Genomic DNA, 16703 nt, shown 5'->3' on the forward strand with positions numbered 1-16703 from the left:
TGTGTGTGACATATGAGAGAGCATGTGCCTGTGTGTGTGCCTGTGTGTGTGTGTGTGTGTGTGTGTGTGCTAAAACGGGGCCTTGAACACTGAAGAAGAAAAGCAGTGTGATTTAAAGGCGTGGACCAGTCTCTTCTGTCTGCACTGACATGTCCTGCGTCGCTGTGCAGCTCGTGCTCTGTGTCACAGGATTTGTTTTCAGGAGAGGTTTTGTATTTTTCGCCCCGGCCGCTCAGCAAAGCCTCGCTGTTAGAAACTGGCCACACTCCAACAGGCCGAACGCTTTCAGCCTCAAAACAGATCAGAGATGTCAACGAGGAGAAGCTCACAGCGCGGACACACACGCCTCGATGTGCCGCCTGAAACCGGCCTGAAAACGCTGCTGTCGCTCTGTTAATATCTACAATGTGGCCTCATGAGTCACTTTCCTGTGTGTGTGTGTGTGTGTGTGTGTGTGTGTGTGTGTGTGTGTGTGTCAGAGCATGCAGCAGGTGAAGCAGAGGCTGTGGGACGATCACTTCCTGGAGTTCGGCCGAGGCGTTCACATGTTCCGCACTGACAAGATCCAGAGGCTGGTGGCCATGGGAATCCCCGAGAGCCTGAGGGGCGAGCTGTGGATGAACTTCTCTGGTGAGAGAGAGAGAGAGAGAGAGCGTGTGTGTGTGTGTGTGTGTGTGTGTGTGTGTGTGTGTGTGTGTGTGTGTGTGTGTGTGTGTGTGTGTGCGCACTGCTGCTTCTCTGGCCTGCAGAGAAACTGTAGATTAAAATGATTTTCTGAGGGCTTTTAATTTGGTTTGTGTCTCCTTTAACTTTTCATCTTTCTTTCCTTCTTTTTTCTGTCTCTTCCTCTTTCTTTCTTTGTCTGTTCTTCTTCTTCTCTTTGTTTTTTTCATTCTTTCTGTTTTTGTCCTTTCTCTCTCTTGCTTCCTTTTTTCTTTCTTCCTGCTTTTCTTCCTTCCTTCCTTTCTCTTTCTGATTTTCTTTCTTTTTCTCTCTTTCTTTCTTCCTTCATTTATTTCATTCGTCCTTTCTTTCTTCCATTTTTTCTTTTTTCTTTCTTGCTCTCGTTCTTCCTTTTTTTCTGTCGTTTGCTTTCTCTCTCAATCTCTGATGCTCATTTTCGATCATGAAATGAAATGAAACAGTTCAAGTAAATTAAGTTCACTTATTGCTGTCACAAGTCTCATCTGACACTGTCCAAAACAAGCCACACACACACACACACACACACACACACACACACACACACACACACACACACACACACACTGTGCTGGCTCTTTGCCTCGTTCGTGGTCTCAGTTTATTTCCTGGGATCTTATTTTGGCGGAGGGATCGTTGATGCAACAGAAAAAGCGCAGCGTCGGGATTTTTTTGTTCCCACAAATACAGCACACACACTCACCACACACACACACACACACACACTCACCCCACACACACACACACACACACACACTCACCTGCAGGTCTGGTTTCTGACACGGCATAACAAGATATGGTTCAGGTCTGTAGTGTAGAAATGCCCCGTGGATTTGAAAGTCATATATACATTAATATACACAAGAAAATAATACAAACACCACAGCTCATTTTTGGGATTCCGCCCAAAAAAAGGAGAAAGGAAACTAGAAGACAAAGAAATGTTTGTATGTATCTGATGGGTGGAGCTAAACTCTCCTCCTCAGACAGGTGCAGCTCTCGGCTCCACACCAAACCTGAGCTCGTTAAGCTCGTTAGAGGTTCAAACCTGGACCGAGACGCTGCGGGGCTTCACCATGAGTGACTCCAACATGAATGTCTCCTGTTATGATTTGAATAAGAAGCTGTGGTTATGCATCATGTTCTTAAGAAAAATGCATTTTCATAAAGTTGAAGGATGTTGCTCATGAGTTTGAGTTAGATTTGTGTTAGTGAGCTGCGGCTGTGCTCCCTGTGTGCAGACGCCAGCACGGAGCTGGCGGCCCACCAGGGTTACTACAGCGGCCTGGTGCAGCGGGCCATGGGCCACAGCAGCCTGGCCACCGAGGAGATCGAGCGGGACCTGCACCGCTCGCTGCCCGACCACCCCGCCTTCCAGAACCCCACCGGCATCGCCGCGCTGCGCCGCGTCCTCACCGCCTACGCTCACCGCAACCCCAAGATCGGATACTGCCAGGTACACACACCAGCAGGTACTACAGAGTACTGCCAGGTACAAACACCAGCAGGTACTACAGAGTACAGCCAGGTACAAACACCAGCAGGTACTACAGAGTACTGCCAGGTACAAACACCAGCAGGTACAGAGTACTGCCAGGTACAAACACCAGCAGGTACTACAGAGTACTGCCAGGTACAAACACCAGCAGGTACTACAGAGTACAGCCAGGTACAAACACCAGCAGGTACTACAGAGTACTGCCAGGTACAAACACCAGCAGGTACAGAGTACAGCCAGGTACAAACACCAGCAGGTACTACAGAGTACTGCCAGGTACAAATACACCTGTATACACTTGTATCCTAGCAACCTGGGTGCCTGACCAGGATGCACCACTTGTATCCGATGAAAAAACACAATTGAAAGTTTGTGTTTTTGCTTTTTCCACTTTTGATTTGAGGACAAAATCAGAAATGGGAAAACAAGTGGTTATTTGTTTTTTCATTTTGGTTTTGGAAACAAATACTTATTTTTTATTTTGGTTTTATTTTGAAAAACAAAATAAACAAAATCGTCTGTCTGTCTGCCTGTGTGTCTGTGTGTCTGTCTGTCTGCCTGTCTGTCTGCCTGTCTGTCTGCCTGTCTGCCTGTCTGTCTGCCTGTCTGTCTGTCTGTCTGCCTGTCTGCCTGTCTGTCTGTCTGTCTGCCTGTCTGTCTGTCTGCCTGTCTGTCTGTCTGTCTGCCTGTGTGTCTGTGTGTCTGTCTGTCTGCCTGTCTGTCTGCCTGTCTGTCTGCCTGTCTGCCTGTCTGTCTGCCTGTCTGTCTGTCTGTCTGCCTGTCTGCCTGTCTGTCTGTCTGTCTGCCTGTCTGTCTGTCTGCCTGTCTGTCTGTCTGTCTGTGTGTCTGTCTGTCTGTCTGTCTGCCTGTCTGTCTGCCTGTCTGTCTGCCTGTCTGCCTGTCTGTCTGTCTGTCTGCCTGTCTGTCTGTCTGTCTGTCTGTCTGCCTGTCTGTCCGTCTGTCTGTCTGTCTGTCTGTCTGTCTGTCTGTCTGCCTGTCTGCCTGTCTGTCTGTCTGCCTGTCTGTCTGTCTGTCTGTCTGTCTGCCTGTCTGTCTGTCTGTCTGTCTGTCTGTCTGTCTGCCTGTCTGTCTGTCTGTCTGTCTGTCTGCCTGTCTGTCTGTCAGTCCATGAACATCCTGGCGTCGGTGCTGCTGCTCTACGCCAAAGAGGAGGAGGCCTTCTGGCTGCTGGTGGCCGTGTGCGAGAGGATGCTGCCCGACTACTTCAACCGCAGGGTCATAGGTGAGAGGTCAGGGGTCAGGGGTCAGGGGTCAGGGGTCAAACAGAACAAGATGCTGTAAAACTAGTCCATGCTTTTATCTCGAGCAGATCGGACTGCTGCAATGCTCTTCTCACTTGTCTCCCTAAAAAATCCACTGATAAACTCCAATTAATTCAGAAACTCTGCGGCCAGACTTTCAGTTAGATCTGGAACGAGAGAGAGCAGCTCCGCCTTTCTGTGTTTTAAAGATCTTTAACGTGTTTACAGGCTCTCAGTGGCTCAGGAGCCGCCTACGTTTCTCATTCTTAGTTGTTTTGTAATCCTTCACAGCCTTATAGATCCTCCACTGCTGGTTTTTCACATACAAACTGTCACATAAATAAGACAATCGTCAGCAAAGCCTTTTTTAATTTTGCACCAAAATATGGAATTCCCTCCCCAAGGTTATAAGAGATGCAACAAACTCTGAACATTTTGAAAACACAGTTGAAAACGTATTTATTTAACATTGCTTTTCACTAACTTGTCACACCTCCTTTTTTTAATTCTTTTATTGTCTTATTTGTTTGGTTTTTTTTTTACATATTTTCCTGTTTTATGCCCCCCTTTCTTTTACATTTTTATGTCTTCCTTTGTTTCTACATATCTTACTCTTTCTAAATCTTTATTTGTTTTATCTACATCTTTTATCTTATTGACATTTGTTTTACTGCCTCTACTCAAGGTTAGCTTTGTCTCGCAGTATTTGCACTTGTCTTAAATTGCCTATTTTATTCTCTTTTTTAAAAATTTTAAAGCACTTTGAGCTAAACCCCCGTATGAAAACAGGTGCTGTAGTAATAAAATATTAATATTATTTCTAACAGTTAGGATGTGAAGTCATTGTGGTGAAGATGAGAGCAGGTTAACAGGACACTGGATCAGTTTGGGGTCAAGTTGTTTTGTTTTCTGTTCTTCCTCCGGTCGCTCACACAGCAAACAGCCCCAGGTCTTTTTTTAGCCCCTGCCAGGCTCCTCAGATGCAGCCCAATTTCCTGAGCTTTGTGATGCTGTTTATTTCCAACATTTATTTGAGACAGCTTCCTCTTCCTCCTCATGTTCCTCTGGAAAACGGATGTTTCTGCGTGTCCGATTAGATTTGAAACATCACGGGTGCTTTTTACTGCCTGTGTATTTTTACATCTTTAAAATTTATTTAACTTTTATTTATACAGGTAATCTCACTGAGACACAATACAAGACTGCATTAACATCAGCACTTTAAAGGGGCACTATGTCAAATCAGCAGAGGACAAAGACTAATGGTTGAGTCCACGTTTTCCTCGACTCGCTGATAAATCATCCAGCTGTTGGTTCAGTTTTTGACAGATGAGTCTAAACCATAGAAACTGAATGGGTAGAACTGGCGTGGGCTGGACGTCCAGAGGTGAAAACGGTGTCCAACATCTGGTCTCAGTCTGGGGAAGTTGGGAAAAGGGGAGTTTTCACCAAACATTGGAGCTTTCCTCTAATGTGATATTAATTCCTGAGGGGAAAGTGAATCTGAGGGGCCTTGCTTACCGCCCCGCCCCGCCCTCCCTGTGAGTTTGGCGCCCCTCACCTGTTGTTTCCTCCCTGCAGGAGCGCAGGTGGACCAGTCGGTGTTCGAGGAGCTGATCCGGGAGCGCCTGCCCGAGCTGGCCGAGCACATCCCGGACTTGTCCCCGCTGTCCTCCGTCTCTCTGTCCTGGTTCCTGACGCTCTTCCTCAGCGTCCTGCCCTTCCACAGCGCCGTCTGCGTGGTCGACTGCTTCTTCTTCCACGGCATCAAAGCCATCTTCCAGCTGGGCCTGGCCGTGCTGGACGCCAACGCCGCGCAGCTCTGCGCCAGCACCGACGACGGCCAGGCGCTCATGGTCCTCACCGGGTGGGTGTCTCAGGGGGAATGATGGGAAAAAATACCCAACTTATCTTAGAAATGCAAAACAGTTTGAAATGAGCTGCCCAGTCCCATGAACACAAGTACAGCATGTGGGATTGATGGTTTGTTTGCAGATGAAAATTTAGTTTTTGAGTTTCACTGATCAAAATGAGATGTGTCATTTGAAAAAGGGTGATTTCTTCATTACATAAGCAAATTCTGGGGATTATTTTACTTCTTTTTCTGTGTTCATATCATAACATGTATACTTTTTGGGCAGCTGGAAGGAAGACATTTGAAGACTTCACTCTTTCTTTTCCATACATTCAATTTAAACAATTAAAAAAAATATTAGACTGACATTCAGTTCAATTTCAGAAAGTTTTTTTTGTCCTTGATAAATGACTAAAACGCTGAATCGATGCTGTTTCTCTGCCCTGTGCTGTGTAGGTTCCTGGATCAGGTCGGGAGCGGCGAGGACTCTTCCGGTCCTCCTCCCTCCCCCCAGCCGCCTGCCGAGGAAAACAACGGCGTTCCCGCTGTGGGACGGACAAACATCACCGACCTCATCAACGAGTCGTACGAGGTGAGAGCCGCACGCCATTCATCCGCATATTCACTGAATGAACGTCCGTGGAGTCAGATGTTATTCAGAATATTGGCAACACACTCTGCTCCACTTCTCCTTCCTGCCACTAGGGGGCGGTCATGCAAACACAGAGGTAGCTGCCTCTTGGTTATTTTTGTGTGTGTGATCAATAATTTATTGCTATTTAAACCTGGTTATATGGAGGAGTAGAGTAAACGAAAACGAATAAAGCCACCAATGTCCATGTATTAATCACCATAAAACAACACAGCATTTGTTTTGCCTTGTGCTGTTTTAAGTGAAGCCTCCTCGTCTCCAGCTTGTTGTTTTTGCTCTTCCCTCCTGCTCAGAAGTTTGGCGAGCTGACGGTGAGGCAGATTGAGAGGCTCCGCTGCCGACACAGGATCCTGGTGCTGCAGGCCCACGAAGACACGACCAAAGAAAACGCTGTCAGTCTCTCTCTGTGTTTTTCTCTTCCTCACAGACGGTGTGAGTCTGCTGCTCCACGTCGGCAGTGCTCACCTGTCGGTTTTACCTTTACCTGCAGTCACACGGCGGCTCCAGACAGAAGAGCGCGAGTTAACATGATTTAAAATCTGGATCCGCCATCTGCCCTTGTTAGATTTGACCGTAAAATATTAGGGAAAGGTGAAGAATAAGAGAGAGAATTGTATTTCAAGACTTCATTCAGTTAAAATGATGGATGATTTTTTTGTGCTTTAGATGTGCTTTAAAAATATTCTCTCTCTCTCTCTCTCTCTTTTTTTTTAAAGAGTTCAGAATTTATTTAAGGGATTTTTTTCAGACGTCATAAGTTGTTTTCTCTTTGCACTAAAAACATTTCACCTGCATTTTTAAGTTTTGGTTTTATTTACAAAGCCTTGTTTTTCATTTGTATTTCTATTTCTGTTCACAACAGAAATTTTTGTCTTTCGCTTTAACTTTTGCAACTGTAATAACTATGGAAGCAGTAAATTATCAGAGGACAATTTACCTGTTCACCATTCACCTCCTGTGTGTGTGTGTGTGTGTGTGTGTGTGTGTGTGTGTGTGTGTGTGTGTGTGTGTGTGTGTGTGCAGCTGCGGCTCGTGTCTCCGGACGTTTCCATCTCTCCGGACGACCTCGCTGACGTCTACGACCTGTTCAAGGTATCCGTCCGGCTCCGGCTCCACACGGCGCTTTGTGTCGTGGTTTTGCTTCGTTAAGTGGAAGAGGAGCAGATCAGCCTCATAGAGATTACACTGAAACTGAGTTATGAGTTAATTAACAATGAAAATTGACAAAAAAATATTCTTCCTCCTTCTCTCTCTCTCGACTTCATTCTTCCTTTTCTCTTTTTGTGTCTTTCTTACCTCGATTCCTTATTTTCTGTCCTTCTTTATCTTTCTTTGTTTCTCCTTCTCCCTCACCTTCCTCACCTTTTATGTCCTTTCTTTTCTGTCTCTCCATTACTCTTTTTCCTTTGTTCCCTTTTTCTCCTCACCTCCCTTCATCTTCTTGCATCTTCCTTGCCTCCTCCCTCCTTCTCTCATCTCATCTTCTACTCTCTCATCTCTCTTCTACTTCTCTCCTTCCTCTCTCTCTTGGTTTCTCCCTCTCCTCCTCTTTCCTCCTTGGCGTCTCCTCCCCCCGGCTCGTCCAGACGGAGCACTTCATCAGTCTGTACTGGGGTGACAGCAGCTTGGCGGCGGCGGTGGCGGCGGCGGCCTCGCGGAGCGGCGAGCCGGGCCGCTCCTGTGATCAGCAGCAGTACCGGCTGGACCGGCCGCAGTTCAAGAGTCTGTACGGGCTGCTGACGCCGTGGCCGGGCGGCTCGCCGCAGCACGCCGACACGCTCGCCAACCGAACCTTCACCCTGCTGGACCAGGACCAGGACAGCATGGTCACCTTCAGGGAGTTCGCCTGCTGGCTCGGTAGGTGGCGGGCGTGAACTTCACCAAAGTGTTTTAGTTACCAAACCTCAGCCTCGTCTTTAGCCCTGAAGGTTGATTCATGCTTTGTGCACTGCAGCGTCTGAGTCTCTCTGCAGTAACGACGCCATAACACAGGTCGGCGGCGGGGTTTCTGTTACGGTCACCAGACGTCCCAGGTGGTTTGGGGGGGTCTCTGTTTGGAGCTGGGTGTCCTGACTCCTGACAGATATGCATAAAACATGACCATTCACCAACAAGTTGTCCTGGTTTCACACCATTCATGTTGCATTTTCATTCATTTTTAATATGTTCCTTTCATGAAATTACACAATAATGCAATATGAAATTAATACAAAAAAAATTCACAACACATATTTCAAACTGATGCTTTTCACGATTGGAAAGGAACTTTGAACTCTGCACTCGATCTAACGCCACCAGGCTCGAAACAATCTGACCTCAGCTTTTGACACTGCGACCCTCGGAAGCCGGCGGTGTCATCTTGGCAGACCCCCACGGAAACTTTTTGCTCCACAAGAACTTAAGGAAGGTCTTTGTTCCCTTATTTTTAATCAAACAGCCATGACACGTCAGAAATATTCAGCGTTTTCTGCTGAATCTGATGATGCCACGGTCCAAACAGCAGCAAAACTCGCTGGCAGTTACCTCGTGTTTTGTTGTAGAAGGTATCTGACTGTCCGTACATGCCGTCTGTTATATTACATGAATGAACTCCTTGTGTTTTGTGTTGAGTGTTATTAAACCGGTTTCAGACAGACTGCTGGGGCTGCTCATGGTGGTCAGAGGTGTTGGGGGGGTGGGCTGAGCGCTGAAATAATCCCCCATCCTGATGAAAACACCTGTGGTTGGTGCATGAACATGCGGTGCATATGGTCTCCCTAGTTTCTACACAGGACAAGGAGTTTCTTTATATACTTCAAACACTGGTGACTGTTACTGGATCAGCAATGTTATTTTGGACTCTTTTTATTTGTGGGAAAATGTGTAAAATGTTGAACGTCCAGCCAGCCAACAGCTAGCTGCTTCAAGCCACAGTTATGGCCATTTTACGTTAAATTAAATACATTAAACCTTAACAAATGTCAGAAAACAGAATAAGATTTGTATTTAAAGACTCATTTGAATTGTTACAGCAAGTATGGAGTAACACAACATAAAGAGATGCTGAAAAGGTCATATTTTGTTATGAGGCCCATTTCTAAGAGCTTTATTTTGAATGACATGACCGGAAGTCCTTTGATTTTTTTTTTTTTTTCGAGTTGATGCTTGTGCTTTACCGTCACAACATCAGGAGACACTGAATGTGGAGCTGGAAAACCTGAATGTTAAACCAGTGAGGAACTGTTTATTAGGACAGAGAGGCTGACTGTCGCACCGAGCAGGAAGTTACCCTAACCTTCACCCAAAACTAAGTGTGTGCGCTAATTTGAAACGGGCTTTAGTCGACCCTGTGTTCATATCAAACAGCTCATCTGGGGACGGGGATCACGGGCAGCTTCATGCAGCATTTGCTCCAGCGCTGCTGCTTCCACCAGCCCAGCAGAAGAAAGACAGTCTCCAGTTCATCCAGTTTTGTCTGCATGCAGTAACACTGTCCACCAAAACACACGAAATACAAACCTCCAGCATGAGCTCTGTTCGAGGCTCCACGGCTCCAAAGACGAGCCCGTGTCCTCAGCGGGGCGCAGAGTGACGCCTGCTGGGCCCGGGCCAGCCTGTCTGCTGGCTGCGGTCTGGCCCGACGCCCAGCAGGCTTTTAGGAGAGGAGTCGATGAGCAGGAGGCCCAGGAGAGTCTGAGAGTCTGCTGTCAGGGCAGCAGCAGCACCGCAGGCTGACGTCATGCAGACTCACCGCTCTCAGTCTCATCTGGATCTGAACCTGGACCACAGTGTCAGACTATCAGCAGCATTTTGAACCAAGTGCATTACATGAAACTCAGTTGGTAGCACTTTGTTGGATAATTGCTGATAGATATTCAACAGAATGTCAACTGGTATAAAAATAAAATGTCAACAAGAGGCAGCGGGACTTGACTTTCATGTTCATGGAGTTTGAGTTTCTCTTTTCTGTGTCTGTTTTCAAACCAGCAGCCCACAGATTTATATGATGATATGATTTATATGATGATATGATTTATATGATGATGATATGATTTAGATGAAGATATGATTTAGATGAAGATATGATTTATATGATGATATGATTTAGATGAAGCTGTGTCCTTGTCTCCTCTCTGTCAGACACTTTGTACTGCGAGGAGCTGAATGAGAAGATCCGGCTGCTGTATCGTCTGCACATCCCACCAGGTGAGCACCGCGTCCTCCTCACCTGTCCTCCTCACCTGTCCACCTCACCTGTCCTCCTCACCTGTCCTCCTCACCTGTCCACCTCACCTGTCCTCCTCACCTGTCCACCTCACCTGTCCTCCTCACCTGTCCTCCTCACCTGTCCACCTCCCTGCTCATCGTCCTGACTGACGGGGCAGACGGAGCGCCATGTGTCCTCTGGGGTTTATAAACACAGCATCTGAATTTGCCCCCTCCTGCCTGGCTAGACTAACCGCAGGCAGCCAGTTTTCCTTGCCTAGGATGGTGAGGGAATCAAATGACAGCTCAACATGTGCCGGCCCCTCCCTGACCAACAGAAAACAGGCCAGCATGGCGTCGCTCTTCATCCTCCTCCTCTCCCTCAGTGCCCACCAGCCGCTGAGATGATGGGATAAAACACTGAGATACATTTTAGTCAAAAAACAAAGACTAAGTCAAAATAACATGATGAGACCATGGTGTGACTGATCGACTGTATTTTTATGTATTTTATGTGTGTGTGTGTGTGTGTGTGTGTGTGTGCAGCTCTGACTGAAAGTGAGGATGACCCCTCTCCGATGAAGAGTCCTCTGCTGTCCACCACCAGGCCGCTGTGTGTCACCCTGCCCTCTGGTACCGAACACACACCTTCACACACACACGTTCACACACACGTTCACACACACACACACACACACACACACACACTGTGGCTCATCTCCTGCGGTCAGAGCTCTCATTATCAGTGTGTGTGTGTTAACAGCCTTTTCGCTTTAATTATGAAAGACGGTCGACTCACTAAGTGGATTCTCTCAGCCGCTGGTCTCCCTGAGATTATTCTCTTTCCAAAATTAAATTAATCTCCTCAATTCATTTATTCTCACACCAGCTGAGGAACATCTTGGTCAGAATGTCGTTTGCCACAATTGAATATCATTCAGACCTGCAGTATGTTGCTTCATCAATAATATATGTCAGTATATTATAATAGTAACATAAAAACATCTGAGAGCCAATGTAGAAATTCAAATCTTAATCCTAATCCTAATTCAAATCCTTTATCTCAGAAAAAGTCATTGCTGTGTAGAGCATTTTTGAGTTGTTTTTTTTTTTTTTGGTACTTCTGAAATGCCTCGTGGGCCGGATCAAACGTCTCAAAGGCCACATAGGGCCCGGAGGCCAGAGGTTCCCCAACCCTGATGGTAGTATAATCCAGTGATAATCCAGTGATTCTCAGCGATCAGTCAGGTGTCTCTTTCCTGTTTGCTGAATCTCTACAGACTTTATAATCCCAACACGCCTAAGATTTGATTTGAATTCTCTTTTTTTCTTCTGTGGACACATGAGCTTTTAATCCCACCCGACCCCCTCAGATTAAAAATAAACTTTGAGAAGGACCACAGAGAGAGAGGAGTGCAGTAACTGTGTTCATACACACTGTTTTGGCTTCTGTCCTCACACACACTCCGAATGTGCACCGACACACTGAATCAGCACACACTGTGGCACATTACAGTCGTGTGTTAGTAAGCTGAGTCTCAGATACAGTGTGTGTGTGTGTGTGTGTGTGTGTGTGTGTGTGTGTGTGCGGTGCAGGCGTCACAGAGGAGGTGAAGGACTACCAGGAGCAGCTGAAGCAGATGCTGCAGGATCTGGTGAGAGAGAAGGAGAAGGACGTGGAGAAACCTCTGCCGCTCATGAACCAGGTGCTCAGCACACACACACACACACACACACACACACACACTCTCACACACACACACACACACACACACACACACACACACACACACACACACACACACACACACACACAGGAACAAACTAACCAGTGACTGACAGATAGATGCACTGCAGAATAAAACTGTAAGTATAGAAAAAAAGAAAAAGAAAAGGCCGTTAATCTGTCTAATCAGGGTTCTGCTGTTTTATGAGTAATACTGATATGATATATTTATATTTATAATAATAAAGTGTCCAGTTAGTTAGAATGGGACTGTTGTTTTTTGTTTTCCACTGTTAAAACCTGAGCCGTCAGATTGAGTGTCCCTCTGTCGCTCCACCAGCGGGAGTTCATCCAGTTCTGCAAGACGCTCTACAGTCTGTTCCACGGCGACCCCGAGGAGAACGACCTCTTCCAGGCCATCGCCACGGTAACCAGCCTGGTGCTGCAGATCGGCGAGGCCGGCCACCGCAGCGGCCGCCACAGGGGGTCAGAGGTCAGCCAGCAGGAGGAGGAGGAGGCGGAGCCCAAAGGCGGCGGCGAGGACTCGGTGTCAGACAGCGAGTGGACAGTCAGCTACGCTCAGATCCTGGCGTCGCTGCTGACCGAGCAGGCGCTGGTGAACTTCTTCGAGAAGCCGGCGGATCTGTCGGCCAAAATCGCCTCGGCCAAGCAGAAGCAGTACGAGCAGCGGGCCGGCCTGCTGGCGCTGCAGCACGCCGCCAGCTGACACGCCCCCAGCTGACACGCTCACGTGACAGGAAGTGACACCACACCGAGCCGCCGCCGCCGCCTGCTTTCCAGAGAGGAGCTGGTCAGGAAGACGAGACCTTTATCGACCTCTGCTGGTGACCAGGAGGAACTGCAGCAGCATTTTCCTACAGGACACTCAGTGGACGGGGAGATTTTGTTCCAACAACAACAACAAGCTGGCTAATTTGCTTTTACAACCACAAATCAGAAGATGATGAAGATAATTACTGAGTTTTTGGCATTGATCCACAATCCTATCAATCCCCTGCTGATAAACGGAGCAGGAAAATGTTAGTTTGCTGCTTCTGGTTATTAAACAAGCCTTAAAGAGCAGAGCGGCTCGATCGGACTGTTTGCTCTTTCTTATGTTTTCAATCAGAGTTTTTACAGCCGTGCACCACAACTCCAGATAAAACCTGCTCTGAAAGCGCTGTGAAGTCATGGCTGATTTAAAACAGCAGGAGACGAGCCAGACACTCCAGTCAAGCTGAAGCTGATTTGAAATGAGGTGCTGATGCTCCTGTACGGACCGGGCTGGGCTGAGCCGGCACAGCAGCCGTGCACTTTGCCAAAATCATTCAGCAGAGAGGCCCAAAACAAACTCTGAAGTGTCTGCAGACCTCCACAGAAATATATGTGGAAATATGAGGAAGGAAAAAGACAAATCAACAAGCTGTGTGTAGGATCTCAAGGCCGCCTCCTTGATGTTCCAGTTTTAACGCAGATGTCAATCAGCCAAACCCAATGAGATCTGTGTAAACAGAGTTATGATGAAGGTATAGATAGGAATAACTTAACAATACACACGATCTGATGCTTTCAAACCAGGCCGAGTGACTGCTGCCAAACAACAGCATCATTCATTTTTTTTTTTTTTATTTTGAGGTAAAAGACGCCGACTGTTTGCTCGTGCTGCCGAAGTGCATTTGAAGATTTTTGTCCAATCAAAATGTGATGAAGTGAAAAAAAATGCTCACACAGAAGTCAAACTCAGAATAGGAAAGTATTTGTGTCGCTTCTCGAGACACTAGACGCATTTTTTTTGGCCAAGGAGTGTAACGTCCATTTTCCTGAATGTGTAGCGAGGACGTTCAGGCGACTCTGGGAACCCTGAGCGAAGCCCTCGGCTCTTCAGGCGAATACCTCGCCCAAACGTGGCCTTGGCTTCTCCAATCAGCTGTGTGTGATAATCAACACAGAACCCTCTGACGTCACATCTGTAGCCTTACACACACACACACACACACACACACACACACACACACACACACACACACTCCACCTCCCTGCTGCCCCCGCTCACCTCCTGGCAGCTGCTTTCAGGTTCCACTTGGATATGAAACCCCGCGGTGTGCAGTTCACTGACCGCACACACTGCAGGATTTCTGGCTGTCGATGTTCCTGCCGACGTGTGAAGCTGCCGAATTGTTTTAAAGGAATAATACGATGTTTTCAGCTGTTCCCGACTTCTCCAGCCTGAGACCAGATGTTGGACACCGTTTTCACCTCTGTACGTCCAGTAGCATTTTATGTTAGCTTAGCATAAAGACTTGAAGTCTATGGGAGTTGTTAGCCTGGCTCCATGAGTGAGAAAAAAATAAATATATCATGTATCAATATATCATTTTTTTTAATTACAAGATGTGTATTTCAAATCCACCTGATCTGCTGTGTGAATCACTTTGACAGAGCCAGGCTAATGACTCCCATTGACTTCAAGTCTTTATGCTAAGCTAATAGGAAATGCTACCCATAGGAAATGAACCACTGGATGTCCAGAGGTGGAAACGGTGTCCAACATCTGGTCTGAGTCTGGGGAAGTCAGGAAAAGGGGGATTTTTCACGAAACATTGGAATATTCCTTTAAAGGAAAAATCCGCCCTAAAACACTACAGCACTTAAAAAAACAAACATTAATCAGTGATGTGCTTGACATTTCTGAGTCCGTTTCTTCTGGCCAGTCGTAGACGAGATGACGTCACGTCCAGATTTTTGTTTGATATCAGAAAATGTAAAAAAAAAAAAAAAAAAAAAAAAAATCATCAGGTTTTTGGAGTCATTTTGGTTCTGGGGGAAGTGGGTTCAGAGGGGAAGATGGTGTCCAACATCTGGTCCCAGTCTGGGTGTGTCTCCTTTAACAGCAGCGACCTGTGAGTTAACAGGAAGTGGTCGCTAATTTGTGTCACGCTGATCGGAAATATGATTATCAGTTGAGGATTATGACTGAAACAGCGATGGGAGGCTCCACAGAGGTCATGTGGTGTGTGTGTGTGTGTGTGTGTGTGTGTGTGTGTGTTGGTGAGGCTTCAGAGCAGCGGTTGATGTTTCTCCTGATGCGCTGTGAAGGCTGGAGCTCACACACACACACACACACACACACACACACACAGTGGGTAAATGATGACAATAATAAACTGATCACATTAAATCAGCTCCAACTTGTTTTGGAGGGAACTGATTCAGTCTTTTTTGTCCTTGTAATTTGTTTTAAACACTTTAGTTTTTCATTATTATTATTATTGTTTTCTCATCCTTTAGTTGTGTGCTCTGCAGCCTTCACAGCCGTCTGACTGGAAAAGGGAATCTGTCTTCTCTCCGTCGTGTTTTAGTCGCTCAGTATTTACAGATGAGCTGAAACCTCATCGCCCGACAACATGGGAACAAGAGTCAACCGTCTTTTTTATCATTATTATTATTACCATTATCATCATTTTATATATAACATATACAACTGCTTTCATCACTATAAAGCAAGCGCTCAGTATTTTAGTGGCGTATCATTCAGGAATCTTTTTCATTTGGTTTGTGGTGAACAGGAACAAGGAAAAGTCCTTTTTTTATTTTAATTTCCTGCCAGTCTCTGGTTTCTCTTGTGCCTGAGGACTTTAAAGAGAATGAACCTGTTTCTGAATATTGTGAAACACTGAAACGGTGCGCCTGCTCTGTCTTCTTGTACTGTAATGTGGAATGTATTCTCCTCTCAGACAACTTCATCTGCAGTTTGATTTTTCTGCAGCCTGGATCACGTGCCGCTGTACGGACGCTGGAGGGAAAAGGGTGATATTCCCAGAAAAAAAATCAGGATTTCTGAGATTAACTTCATAGATTTATGAGGGGGGAAAAAATAAATTATGAGAAAAAGAAAAAAAACTTGGTCTGGGCTAAAATCACCAGGGTTTCCTTCTCACTAAATCCCACAGAATTGGGAAAAACTGATTTTCTAAGTTTTTTTCTTGTAAATTTGTGACTTTTTCCTCATATTTATGACTTTAATCTGAGAATTTCGTAGTTTTTTTCTTGCAAATTTGTGACTTTATAATCTCAGAAGTTGCAAGTTTTTTTTGTTTTTTTTTTCAGAAATGTACTAATTTAATCTTGGAAGTATTTCTTCCCCACAGCGGCACTGATCTGCCTTCATAGCCTCTTTGTATTTTTTTTTGTTCCAGCAGTTTTCTTCTTGTTTTCTGAAAACGACCAACCGCAGTGCTGATGTTTACCAGTGTTACCAGGAGAAAATCACGTTTTCTAATTAAAAATAAATGAATACATAAAAAACCATTGATTGCCACGTTGAAGCCAAACCGATCCACCGAACCGTCTGATGATCCTCCAGCGCCGGAGGGAAGTTTTATTTATGAGCAGAGTGGCCAAAATTTACCGATATCATCTGCATATAGTGTTTGTCGAAATGGCTTTAATTTGTAAAATAAATTTAAAAAATGAATAAAATCTTGGGCTTTGTTGTCTTTGTCCTTGTTTTGGTGTTTTTTTTTTGGTTGATCTGATGATGAGCGCCCTGTAACTGAGTCAGCTAAGCCGAGACAGAAAACAGACTTATCTGGTCCTTCAAAATAAAATAAAACAATAAGTTGATATAGCAGTTTGTTATATAGCACGAGGATCCAGTTTTGTTAGTTTTCATGGAGCAGGTCTGACAAAAAAAAACAAACAAACAAAAAAAAAAGCATACAGATCAAACATTTCCTCCCTGCTGTGATCCGGGTTTCATCATGTGCATCATATCGACTCTGAACGTATGGAAACGTCGAAATAAATGGAGACGCAGACAAAAC

At 45.8% G+C, this 16703-nt stretch overlaps 1 protein-coding gene across 1 annotated transcript in view; it reads left to right on the plus strand.

The window, feature by feature from the left end:
• Window positions 1-13491, plus strand: part of tbc1d8 (TBC1 domain family member 8) — a 34351-nt gene extending 20860 nt beyond the window's left edge. Inside the window, exons 9-20 of the mRNA XM_030080735.1 lie at window positions 480-630; window positions 1944-2158; window positions 3326-3443; window positions 5044-5329; window positions 5774-5909; window positions 6263-6361; window positions 6993-7061; window positions 7556-7826; window positions 10089-10154; window positions 10701-10787; window positions 11751-11860; window positions 12221-13491. Coding sequence (XP_029936595.1) covers window positions 480-630; window positions 1944-2158; window positions 3326-3443; window positions 5044-5329; window positions 5774-5909; window positions 6263-6361; window positions 6993-7061; window positions 7556-7826; window positions 10089-10154; window positions 10701-10787; window positions 11751-11860; window positions 12221-12607 — 1995 coding nt within the window. The 3' untranslated portion in view covers window positions 12608-13491. The remainder of the gene's footprint in view (window positions 1-479; window positions 631-1943; window positions 2159-3325; window positions 3444-5043; window positions 5330-5773; window positions 5910-6262; window positions 6362-6992; window positions 7062-7555; window positions 7827-10088; window positions 10155-10700; window positions 10788-11750; window positions 11861-12220) is intronic.
• Window positions 13492-16703: the final 3212 nt, after the last annotated feature.

The sequence above is a fragment of the Myripristis murdjan genome, chromosome 21 (assembly GCF_902150065.1).
Source record: "Myripristis murdjan chromosome 21, fMyrMur1.1, whole genome shotgun sequence".
In the NCBI taxonomy this organism is placed as follows: Eukaryota; Metazoa; Chordata; class Actinopteri; order Holocentriformes; family Holocentridae; genus Myripristis; species Myripristis murdjan.